Here is a 12,843-nt window from a genome sequence, read left to right on the forward strand (position 1 = left end):
AAAACAGTCCAGAAAGCACTTTTTTAAGGGGGTGATACGTTTTTGAAAAAAATGTTCAATTTTTAAAAATTTTACTCTTGGGTCTTGACTTGTGTTACATTTGCAATATGAAAAATCACAGTGGAGCGCACTCGCCATCTGTTGGATTTTTGGAGTGCTACACTTGGCATTTGCCATATGGCATATGCAATCAACCTTGATTGAAACGACGCCGAATTGAGTGGTATTGGACACCGTGTATATGTTTCGTACGGTGTCAATGACTTCCCATTCATTTTTGTTTCTTATTCATCCCTTTACATTTGTGTGTATTTGTGTGTATAAGGTAGTTGTTTTTGTATAAGGTAGTTGAAATTGTTAGATTACTAGTTAGATTTGACTGCATAGTCGGAACTAGAAGCACAAGCATTTCGCTACACTCGCATTAACATCTGCTAACAATGTGTACGTGACCAATAAAATTTGATTTGAATTTTTGCAAACAATGAACAAAACAAACAAATCCCCTGTCAAGAGAATACATTGTACAAGTTAAATCACGTAAAAGCCAAGAGAGAAATTACACAACATATTTCACAAGCAGCAACTTTTCAGTAGATATGAAACACTTTTATATTTAAATGAAGTTCTACAGAACCCACAGAGGAGACAACGCAATAGCTGCCAGCTCGCTAACTTAGGCTGCTTTTACACAGGCAGACCAATTCAGATCCTTTTGTTACTCATTTGTCTTTTGACCAATCACATCAGATCTTTTCAAATCAGCTCTTTTTCAGAGCAGATCTGATTTGTCAAAAGACTAATTAGTGAAAAACAAGATCAGAATTGTGCTGCCTGTGTAAACGCTGCCTTACTGCCTTGAGTTGTTGATATATCAGCTGAGTGTATATTTATAGCCTGAACAGCCAGTTGTCATCACTGTTTGATTGATTGATTGATCATGTTCATCTGCATGTCACTGTGGTGTCATAACGTTAGCCCTCTTTGTGTGAATTTCAAATGTCTTTCCTTAACTCTTCGCGTCCTCTGTCCTCACCTTGGTTGTTTTAAAATCTGTCCGCTCCACAAAGACATACAGCTGAGAATGATCAATCAATAAGCCAGTGATTGGATGGCAACTGCAGGTTCAGGCAATAAATACACACCAAGCTGGTATGTCAACTAAGCATGGCAGTAAGGCACTGAGCTACTAATTGCTTTGTCTGGGCTGTTGGTGGTTTAAGGCTTTGAGATGGCTTTTGGAATTAATTTGGGGTAAGGTTCTTTGACCAATGTGTTTCAGGTCAACTGCAAGGTTGCTGCTTGTATTTGGAATGTTGATGTGTAATGGCAACTTCTTTTCTTGACAGGATTGTGTTCCTTTGCTCATTGTTTGCAGAACACTCAAGTTTTACATGGGCTCCACGTGGTAAGGCATGAACACAAACCGTTGTCACTTTTGTCAGACCAACCTTCAAGTTTGGCACTGAATCTATAACTTTCTTTCTATAACCTTCTGTTTAGATGCCCAGAGAGTAAGAGGCTATGGGTTTTCTGGCTCTTCCAGAATGGAAGTTGAGCAGAGGCAAACAGGTGGCAGCTATCCCCAGGATCAATTCAGACCAGCCTCTCACACTTCTGGTTCGGTCCAGAGTGAAGCTACTTACCGCGGGACTGGATACAACACACTCGGAGGCTTTGCTCCAAGCTCCCTCCAGCCAGCCCCAAGGGGCTCTGGATCTATCCCCAGCAGCTTTACCTCCGCCCAGACAAAGGGTAAGAGGACCCGTGCCAAGAATACTGACATTAGCCTCTCTGGTTCTATAGCCAGTGGATCCTCTGTCACCCACAACAAGCATCAAACCAAGGCCAGCAGAACCTATGGTCAAAGTGTTACTGACCCCAGTGCATTAAGGCCAGTTTCAAGTTGGGAGGTAAAGAGAATCCAGGCCAACACTCTCCGTACTGTACAGCCTCACTCCGGCAGCTCTGGACTAGTCCAGAATCCTGATGTTGTGTTTAATGTCCAGAGTAGAACTGCCTCTAACCTGAAACCATCTATTCCTAACTATGGCTCTACCCAGAGTGAATTCAAGTTCTCCACCTCCAGACAACCCAACCAAGGCCTTGTCCAGACTCTGAGTAGAGGAGCCCCCAGCCTCTATGGTCAAACTGCCACCCACACCACCTCCCTCACCCACTATGTCCAGGACCTGAAGCAAGGGAGCAGCCTCCCTTCCCTGGCTTTCAAGGGACCAATGGAGATCTCTGCCCGGTCAATTTCCACTCCCGACCGTGAAGTTCCCTCAAGTGGTTCTTCACAAACTTCATTTAGACCAGGTTCTACTGAAGGTGGGAGTGCAACAAACAGCTACAAGCCTAGCTTCTCCCAAGATGTCATGCAATACCAGAGCAACTCTGCCAGTAGAAGTGTTTCAACTTCCAATCAATATGCCCAAACCTCTGGCCAGAGAATAGATGGATCCTCTACCTCAAGTCGCGGCATGCCCACTTCTAGCCTGGCCTCTCGCGCCAGTCTTTTTCGCCCCAGCTCTACAGCTAGTGGAAACTCCTATGGCGCCTACAAGCCTGGCTCTGACCTTGGTGCAACACCAAGCCAAAGCCTGTTTACCTTTAACCAAGGTGGAAGGGGTTCAACATACAGCCAGAATCTCCTTGCAAAACCTGCCCAAGGGAAGTACGGACAAATGTCTGCTCAGTGGGGGAGCTACCAGCCCAGCTATGCTGCCAGTAGTGGGCCAGTCTCCAGCCTCTTCAGTTCTACCCAGGCTGCCAGTTCTTCAACATTCATCCAGAATGCTCCTGCCACAGCCCAGAAGCCAAGTGGCTTTAAACCTGTCCCCAGTCAACGCTATCAGCCCAGCTATTTGTTCAATGCAGTGAAGTCCAACACTAGCTCTGCCAGACGTCCCACCCAGAGCCTCTTGTCTAGCAGCTATGGCCCTACCCAGAGCAGGACCAGCAGTGCCAGCTCGATCAACCCTCGCCGCTTTGCCCTGACCATCATGCACAGCATCCCAGAATTGTACGGCGGATCTACAATCCACCGGCTCAAAGACCCTACTCGGTAGGAGTAGTGCCTCCCCTAGCCACTCAACCCAGCTCTTCAAGTGTCAGCAAGCCACAGCCAAACCACTATCTGCCAAGCAGAAAGGCCCTAGCACAACCTAAATTGAGTCCAGAGCTTTAGGGGAGTCCAGAACATGATGAAGTGGGATCTGTAGCCACCAGTTGAGGTGAGATTTCAGTTTCTCTATTTTTATGCCATTTGGGCTGTTTAGGTTTACATAGGCAGTTCATTGATCTTTTTTGCGATTGGCTTAGTCAAAAGATCAGAATTTGGCTGCCTGTGTAAATGCAGCCTTGGCACCTGTCTTTGCTTTCATGTATGCTTGTTACTAATCTTTTTGTCTTCTAGGTGCTGTGACCTGGAAGTGTTGTCAGGACTTCTCTACTTCAATTGTTTTAAATAAAATTTACTAATACATATTAGTCTTTATCTATTTAATTGTTTTCAGACAATGTTTTGAATGCCTTCAAAGGGATGTCAGTGTTGTGGTAGTTAGGTTGCTTCTTCCAGTAGAAGAAATGTTGGCTCTCTGGCATTTGACAGGATCTTTTGCATCACTGGACCTCTGCAATCAATGAGCCTGAATCAGAGTTTTGGGCCTGATGCCCTTAATATTAATGGTGACTCTAATGCACTTGCTTTCTATCTCACTAAACCCTCCTGAAAGTTCTCTGAAGTATTTCATTAACCCCCCCCCCCTCTCCAAAATAGTAAATGAATGTTTTTTCCAAATGACAAACTACTTGTCACATACGCTGACTACAAGTGTGAATTTTGCATAATGTTTACTTGCAAGCCCCTTTCATTTATTAAAATGAATTTTTCAGCAGTCTTAAAGCTTGAGATGCCATTAAGCTGTTGAGGAGCCTTTTGGTCCTAGACCTGGCAATCTGGAACCGCTTACCGTGCAGAAGTTTAACTTGGACTGCAACCGATCAGGATGCTCTTGATGGTGCTGCTGTAAAACCTTCTGGGGACCCATGCCAATTCTTGTTAGTCTCTTGGGGGGGGTGTAGTCGTACCCTCTTCACGACTGTCTTGGTATGTTTGACCCTTGAGAGTTCATTGGCGACGTGGACACCAAGGTACTTAACTCTCGACCTGCTCCATTACAGGCCCGTTAATGGGGGCTTGTTCGGCCCGCTTTATCCTGTAGTCCACGATCAGCTACTTAGTCTTGCTCAAGTTGAGGGAGAGGTGTTTCTGGTACCACTTTGCCAGTTCTCTGACCTCCCGAAAGGCCGTCTCGTCGGTATCAGGCCAAACATTCCTGTTACTGAGCTCAGCTCCATGTTTCAAAATGAGCAGGAGTCAATCTGATGGGGATCATTACTGTCCCCTGCTGGAAGTGTGTGAGCAGGAGGAGCCAGTGTGTGCCATCAGGCCCCCTATCCATGATGAGGATATCTGTCACAATGTCACACTTTCACCCTCACGTCTTATCAGACACATGGCACTGCTAACCAGCCTGGATTCAGATAGTATTAAAAATCATTCCATGTCTTCAGCTGTGCTTGGCTCAGTGGAACTAATAAAATATTCCCAAAAGTACAAACCCAGATCCCATGTCTGCCTAGATTCAGAATGTTCCCTTGGGTTTTAGATGTTATAATATTGTTGACACATTTGTCTTTTACACTGAGGTGAATGACTAAGGCACACCAGTTTGTCACAGTAAAATAAACAGAGAGAGAGAGCATCACCTCGCATGCATTGACCATCCATGTGTGGTGGCTCAAATCAAAGATGCTATTTCCTGCCAGAGGAAGTGGAGGCACAGACATCATTTTTTAGGAGCTGTTTCCTTTCCTCTCTTTTTCCATAATGCCTGGCAACATTCATAAAGAAAATAAAGAGAAAAATAACGTTCACGCAGAATACAGAAATGTAAATAAAATATACAAATAAATCTTTCATTGGCATCAGCAGAAACGATCTTGTTGACAGGACCTTTAGACAGAGGGTAGATTTGCAGGAAGAGGAGAAAGGTGTCTTAAATCATACTGAAAATGAGTTCTATTAATCAACAAAGGATGGAGGTGACTCTTCTGTTCTCTCTAATGGGAGACAACACTCTCTTCTCTATTCGTCAGGCCATTCAACAATCTGCTTCACCCATGATATTTCATCATAAGCATACAACGTACATCTCTCTCTCACACACACTTTCAATTGAATTCAAAGGGCTTTATTGGCATGGGAAACATATGTTTACACTGCCAAAGCAAATGGAATAGACAATAAACAAAAGGAAATAAACAATTCTTTCTAATTTGCATTCATTTCCTGCAGGTCAGAAATGTTCTGGTCTGGTGTTCTACTTGTTATTTCATTTTATTTTACATTTATTTAATTAAGCAAGTCAGTTAAGAACAAATTCTTATTTACAATGATGGCCTACCCCAGCCAAACACTCCCCTAACCCGGACGACGCTGGGCCAATTGTGTTTACTAATACCACAACTAATAGGTAATGCTGGGGCTGGGGCTTTCTGCTTGGCAGGTGCAGTGTGGTTTGGCTGTGGCTTGCTGACACTTGAAGAGCTGGGTTTGGAGTGGCTAGGGGAGGAGGCACTACTTCGAGACGACAGACACAAGCTCCACCGTAGTATTCGGAGATGTTGTGGATGGTGGCCAGGGCGAAGCGTTGAGGGGTGGTGGGGGTGCCACTGCTAGTCCCACACTGGGTAAGGCCATAGCTTCTAGAGGAGAGGCTTTGGGTAGGGCCGCCGGCAGACCTAGGGTTGGACTTCACATACCTTAAGGGAACATTTTGACATTTGCCATATGGTTAGTGAGAAAGTCCACTTTGCAAATGTACGGTCCCTTACTAGACGTCCGACAACATTTCTAAAATTGGCGGACAGCGTCGGGCCGTGCAGCAGGGCCGGATCTTCCAGTAAGTCATCAAACGAAGTCTCTCGGACATTCGGTTTTCGTTTAATAAAACTTTCACATTTTGGTCATTTTTCCACTGTCCCGGTAAATACCACAAGAGGGCGAGTAGAATCATATTGCAAATGTACAAAACATCACCAATCACGACATGGCCTTATCTCCTAAATGGAAAAGACTTCGAAGACGAAACTTGGTGAGCATAGGTTTGGCATAATGGGCAGTTGGCCCCGAACAAGATGGCGTCCAGGCCTCCACGGGATTAAAGGTCAAAAATGAAAATAGAGCAATAATTTCTACACTTCACATCAAAGTAAATGAACCTACGGTGTCAATAAAAAAAGAACCAGCCATTTATCTATCGTAATTTAAGAGAAATCGTACAATGTCAAATTGTTTTTTTTCTTCTTTTTAAGTTACAGATCCAGTTGCAGCTTGTTCAGACAAATCTTTTTGAATTGTGTTTCCGAGCTATGCGAGATTTCTGTGATTTTCTGTGATTTTCTGAAATAACACACACTCATTCAACCCTCTGTAAATAAGTCAGTTCTTAACATAAAGACTTAAAACTCAATATTATATAAGTGCCTACCCCAAGGAGGATATGTGTTTACTTTCAGCTTCCTGCGTAAACCGGAAGTGCCGTAAAATGTTGTCATAGGTGCTGTTTCGAAGGGTTAAAAAGGTCTGATCTTTTCAAAACTTCATATTGGTTATTAGGCAACCCTCATGAACTGTAAATCAGTCATTTCTCCCAACAGATGTCAAAGAAAAGCTCTGTCACACACACACGCAGCAAGGATGGAGTGACAAAGTGCGGTGCTTAAAGACACTCAGAGCCTGCAATGGCATTACCATAATCTCTAGGCTGTGCCGAGTTCAACAAGATGCCCCGCTAGACCGTAGCTTGCTCGGTCTGAGCTCATAATGAAGCCTGGCCCTAAATTGCAGAGGCTTTTGGGTGACTGCGGGAGAACAGTTAGGGTTAGAAGCACAATTCTACCTTGGGAACATTCCTGAGGTCCTCCCGATCGGTGCAAGCCTAAACTTGACCATGTGGCATTAACCCTTAAAAGTTAAAAGAAGGTGTTTACGTCAAACAGTTTTCAATGACTTCTCTCCCCATAGTAATACATTGCCTGCACCACTAAATTCAACCTGAAGCCCATGTGGGTTATGAATGTCTTATGAACCTGTCTTCCATGACAATCCATCAGGCCACTATGAGGACTACCTGTGTTGATTCTAAGCTTCCTGGAGCAACCGGAAGTGGTTAAAATCACCCCAAAATTGTCTTGCCATACCCAACCTGCAGTTTGTGAGAAATAGTGCATTCAACCCTGTGTAAATCAGTCAGTTCTTAATGTATAGACTTAAAACTCAGGATTCTGTAAAAGCCTACTCAAATGAGGATATGTGTTTACTTTTAGCTTCCTGTGCCAACCAGAAGTGCCTTTAATTGGGGTCACAGTGTCTGTTTCGAAGCATTACAAAAGTCACATCTTTCCAAAACTTCATATGTGTGACTAGGTAATCCTCATGAACTGTAAATCAGTCATTCCTCCCAACAGATGTCAATGAAAAGCTCTCTCACACTGACACACACACACACACACACACACACACACACACACACACACACACACACACACACACACACACACACACACACACACACACACACACACACACACACACACACACACACACACACACACACACACACACACACACACACACACACACACACAGCAAGGATGGAGTGACAAAGTGCGGTGCTTAAAAACACACAGAGCCTGCGGTGGCATTTCCATATTCTCAATGCACAGTGCATTTGCAACATGATTCAACAGTGAAAAAAATTCACCAAATGGACGTGATGAAATCAACACAACGAGCGATGGAGAGGAACCACTATCACTGCCCGGCCATCCCGAGTTCATAAGGCCAGTCAATTTGCATTTCTGCAGTATTTTTGAGCATGACAAATTTGCGATGGTAAATGCCCATTGAAACATGGGCATCACAAATTTGTGATGGTAAATGCACATTGAAACATACTGCAAATGCACAGCCGTGCACCTGGTGATTGGAAAAATGGTTTTTAATGCCATTACGGGGTAGCAAGGGGTCCACGGTTGGGTAGGGGGCACCCCCCACCCGTGCTCCTTGTCATTTTGGACGTTTAAAAAAAATCATTAAAAAACAACAGTCCCACTTCTCCCTCATCATACATGACAAATAGACCATCTAGGTTGATTCAAGGCTTAACATAGTGCTATATATTATTTTGGCAGTATAAATGCCTTTTGGACATGGTTCACTGACTTTTGGGTTTGTAAACCGACTTCCATTTATCGTACATGGCAAATGGACATAACATCCTGATTTGCCACTTTCAAATCTTTAATATTGCATTTGGACATTTCTTATGGCATTTGGCAAACAAAATAAAACAGTGACTTTTGACTTCCTATGAAATCATATTGCAAATGAACAAAAAACTATGCCCTATGGACAAGTTAACAAAAAAAATGATAATGAAATTTGACAAAAGTTTATTCATACAGGTCTTACACATGTGTAATTGACACAAAATCTAAAGAATTTCAAAAAACAGTCCAGAAAGCACTTTTTTAAGGGGGTGATACGTTTTTGAAAAAAATGTTCAATTTTTAAAAATTTTACTCTTGGGTCTTGACTTGTGTTACATTTGCAATATGAAAAATCACAGTGGAGCGCACTCGCCATCTGTTGGATTTTTGGAGTGCTACACTTGGCATTTGCCATATGGCATATGCAATCAACCTTGATTGAAACGACGCCGAATTGAGTGGTATTGGACACCGTGTATATGTTTCGTACGGTGTCAATGACTTCCCATTCATTTTTGTTTCTTATTCATCCCTTTACATTTGTGTGTATTTGTGTGTATAAGGTAGTTGTTTTTGTATAAGGTAGTTGAAATTGTTAGATTACTAGTTAGATTTGACTGCATAGTCGGAACTAGAAGCACAAGCATTTCGCTACACTCGCATTAACATCTGCTAACAATGTGTACGTGACCAATAAAATTTGATTTGAATTTTTGCAAACAATGAACAAAACAAACAAATCCCCTGTCAAGAGAATACATTGTACAAGTTAAATCACGTAAAAGCCAAGAGAGAAATTACACAACATATTTCACAAGCAGCAACTTTTCAGTAGATATGAAACACTTTTATATTTAAATGAAGTTCTACAGAACCCACAGAGGAGACAACGCAATAGCTGCCAGCTCGCTAACTTAGGCTGCTTTTACACAGGCAGACCAATTCAGATCCTTTTGTTACTCATTTGTCTTTTGACCAATCACATCAGATCTTTTCAAATCAGCTCTTTTTCAGAGCAGATCTGATTTGTCAAAAGACTAATTAGTGAAAAACAAGATCAGAATTGTGCTGCCTGTGTAAACGCTGCCTTACTGCCTTGAGTTGTTGATATATCAGCTGAGTGTATATTTATAGCCTGAACAGCCAGTTGTCATCACTGTTTGATTGATTGATTGATCATGTTCATCTGCATGTCACTGTGGTGTCATAACGTTAGCCCTCTTTGTGTGAATTTCAAATGTCTTTCCTTAACTCTTCGCGTCCTCTGTCCTCACCTTGGTTGTTTTAAAATCTGTCCGCTCCACAAAGACATACAGCTGAGAATGATCAATCAATAAGCCAGTGATTGGATGGCAACTGCAGGTTCAGGCAATAAATACACACCAAGCTGGTATGTCAACTAAGCATGGCAGTAAGGCACTGAGCTACTAATTGCTTTGTCTGGGCTGTTGGTGGTTTAAGGCTTTGAGATGGCTTTTGGAATTAATTTGGGGTAAGGTTCTTTGACCAATGTGTTTCAGGTCAACTGCAAGGTTGCTGCTTGTATTTGGAATGTTGATGTGTAATGGCAACTTCTTTTCTTGACAGGATTGTGTTCCTTTGCTCATTGTTTGCAGAACACTCAAGTTTTACATGGGCTCCACGTGGTAAGGCATGAACACAAACCGTTGTCACTTTTGTCAGACCAACCTTCAAGTTTGGCACTGAATCTATAACTTTCTTTCTATAACCTTCTGTTTAGATGCCCAGAGAGTAAGAGGCTATGGGTTTTCTGGCTCTTCCAGAATGGAAGTTGAGCAGAGGCAAACAGGTGGCAGCTATCCCCAGGATCAATTCAGACCAGCCTCTCACACTTCTGGTTCGGTCCAGAGTGAAGCTACTTACCGCGGGACTGGATACAACACACTCGGAGGCTTTGCTCCAAGCTCCCTCCAGCCAGCCCCAAGGGGCTCTGGATCTATCCCAGCAGCTTTACCTCCGCCCAGACAAAGGGTAAGAGGACCCGTGCCAAGAATACTGACATTAGCCTCTCTGGTTCTATAGCCAGTGGATCCTCTGTCACCCACAACAAGCATCAAACCAAGGCCAGCAGAACCTATGGTCAAGTGTCACTGACCCCAGTGCATTAAGGCCAGTTTCAAGTTGGGAGGTAAAGAGAATCCAGGCCAACACTCTCCGTACTGTACAGCCTCACTCCGGCAGCTCTGGACTAGTCCAGAATCCTGATGTTGTGTTTAATGTCCAGAGTAGAACTGCCTCTAACCTGAAACCATCTATTCCTAACTATGGCTCTACCCAGAGTGAATTCAAGTTCTCCACCTCCAGACAACCCAACCAAGGCCTTGTCCAGACTCTGAGTAGAGGAGCCCCAGCCTCTATGGTCAAACTGCCACCCCACCCACCTCCCTCACCCACTATGTCCAGGACCTGAAGCAAGGGAGCAGCCTCCCTTCCCTGGCTTTCAAGGGACCAATGGAGATCTCTGCCCGGTCAATTTCCACTCCCGACCGTGAAGTTCCCTCAAGTGGTTTCTTCACAAACTTCATTTAGACCAGGTTCTACTGAGGTGGGAGTGCAACAAACAGCTACAAGCCTAGCTTCTCCCAAGATGTCATGCAATACCAGAGCAACTCTGCCAGTAGAAAGTGTTTCAACTTCCAATCAATATGCCCAAACCTCTGGCCAGAGAATAGATGGATCCTCTACCTTCCAAGTCGCGGCATGCCCACTTCTAGCCTGGCCTCTCGCGCCAGTCTTTTTCGCCCAGCTCTACAGCTAGTGGAAACTCCTATGGCGCCTACAAGCCTGGCTCTGACCTTGGTGCAACACCAAGCCAAAGCCTGTTACCTTTAACCAAGGTGGAAGGGGTTCAACATACAGCCAGAATCTCCTTGCAAAACCTGCCCAAGGGAAGACGGACAAATGTCTGCTCAGTGGGGGAGCTACCAGCCCAGCTATGCTGCCAGTAGTGGGCCAGTCTCCAGCCTCTTCAGTTCTACCCAGGCTGCCAGTTCTTCAACATTCATCCAGAATGCTCCTGCCACAGCCCAGAAGCCAAGTGGCTTTAACCTGTCCCCAGTCAACGCTATCAGCCCAGCTATTTGTTCAATGCAGTGAAGTCCAACACTAGCTCTGCCAGACGTCCCACCCAGAGCCTCTTGTCTAGCAGCTATGGCCCTACCCAGAGCAGGACCAGCAGTGCCAGCTCGATCAACCCTCGCCGCTTTGCCCTGACCATCATGCACAGCATCCCAGAATTGTACGGCGGATCTACAATCCACCGGCTCAAAGACCCTACTCGTAGGAGTAGTGCCTCCCCTAGCCACTCAACCCAGCTCTTCAAGTGTCAGCAAGCCACAGCCAAACCACTATCTGCCAAGCAGAAAGGCCCTAGCACAACCTAAATTGAGTCCAGAGCTTTAGGGGAGTCCAGAACATGATGAAGTGGGATCTGTAGCCACCAGTTGAGGTGAGATTTCAGTTTCTCTATTTTTATGCATTTGGGCTGTTTAGGTTACATAGGCAGTTCATTGATCTTTTTGCGATTGGCTTAGTCAAAAGATCAGAATTTGGCTGCCTGTGTAAATGCAGCCTTGGCACCTGTCTTTGCTTTCATGTATGCTTGTTACTAATCTTTTTGTCTTCTAGGTGCTGTGACCTGGAAGTGTTGTCAGGACTTCTCTACTTCAATTGTTTTAAAATAAAATTTACTAATACATATTAGTCTTTATCTATTTAATTGTTTTCAGACAAATGTTTTGAATGCCTTCAAAGGGATGTCAGTGTTGTGGTAGTTAGGTTGCTTCTTCCAGTAGAAGAAATGTTGGCTCTCTGGCATTTGACAGGATCTTTGCATCACTGGACCTCTGCAATCAATGAGCCTGAATCAGAGTTTTGGGCCTGATGCCCTTAATATTAATGGTGACTCTAATGCACTTGCTTTCTATCTCACTAAACCCTCCTGAAAGTTCTCTGAAGTATTTCATTAACCCCCCCCCCCCTCTCCAAAATAGTAAATGAATGTTTTTTCCAAATGACAAACTACTTGTCACATACGCTGACTACAAGTGTGAATTTGCATAATGTTTACTTGCAAGCCCCTTTCATTTATTAAAATGAATTTTTCAGCAGTCTTAAAGCTTGAGATGCCATTAAGCTGTTGAGGAGCCTTTTGGTCCTAGACCTGGCAATCTGGAACCGCTTACCGTGCAGAAGTTTAACTTGGACTGCAACCGATCAGGAGTGCTCTTGATGGTGCTAGCTGTAAACCCTTCTGGGGACCCATGCCAATTCTTGTTAAGTCTCTTGGGGGGGGGTGTAGTCGGACCCTCTTCACGACGGTCCTTGGTATGTTTGACCCTTGAGAGTTTCAGTGGCGACTTGGACACCAAGGTACTTAACTCTCGACCTGCTCCATTACAGGCCCGTTATGGGGGCTTGTCGGACCCGCTTTAATCCTGTAGTCCGACGATCAGCTACTTTAGTCTTGCTCAAGTTGAGGGA

At 44.2% G+C, this 12,843-nt stretch overlaps 1 protein-coding gene and 1 long non-coding RNA gene across 2 annotated transcripts; both read left to right on the forward strand.

Annotated features, from left to right (window-relative positions):
- Positions 1-922: 922 nt before the first annotated feature.
- Positions 923-3,489, forward strand: LOC116366474 (uncharacterized). Its single transcript, XM_031818579.1, has 4 exons — positions 923-1,254; positions 1,350-1,408; positions 1,504-3,236; positions 3,419-3,489. Exons 1-3 carry the CDS (start codon positions 1,232-1,234, stop codon positions 3,069-3,071), a joined length of 1,650 nt encoding a protein of 549 aa, XP_031674439.1. The 5' UTR covers positions 923-1,231; the 3' UTR covers positions 3,072-3,236; positions 3,419-3,489.
- A 6,208-nt stretch (positions 3,490-9,697) lies between these two features.
- On the forward strand, positions 9,698-12,060 carry LOC116366469 (uncharacterized). Its single transcript, XR_004208281.1, has 4 exons — positions 9,698-9,832; positions 9,928-9,986; positions 10,082-11,809; positions 11,989-12,060. It is a non-coding gene; the product is annotated as an uncharacterized LOC116366469 (long non-coding RNA).
- The last annotated feature ends 783 nt before the right edge of the window (positions 12,061-12,843 follow it).

Source organism: Oncorhynchus kisutch, unplaced genomic scaffold, assembly GCF_002021735.2.
Source record: "Oncorhynchus kisutch isolate 150728-3 unplaced genomic scaffold, Okis_V2 scaffold1495, whole genome shotgun sequence".
Taxonomy (NCBI): domain Eukaryota; kingdom Metazoa; phylum Chordata; class Actinopteri; order Salmoniformes; family Salmonidae; genus Oncorhynchus; species Oncorhynchus kisutch.

Bases quoted from the DNA above. Each gene is read 5' to 3' on its own strand.
- LOC116366474 (XM_031818579.1), top strand. From the start codon at position 1,232: ATGGCTTTTGGAATTAATTTGGG. The intron at 1,255-1,349 runs GTAAGGTTCTTT...TTTTCTTGACAG, and splicing joins GCTTTTGGAATTAATTTGGG to GATTGTGTTCCTTTGCTCAT. The intron at 1,409-1,503 runs GTAAGGCATGAA...CCTTCTGTTTAG, and splicing joins TTTTACATGGGCTCCACGTG to ATGCCCAGAGAGTAAGAGGC.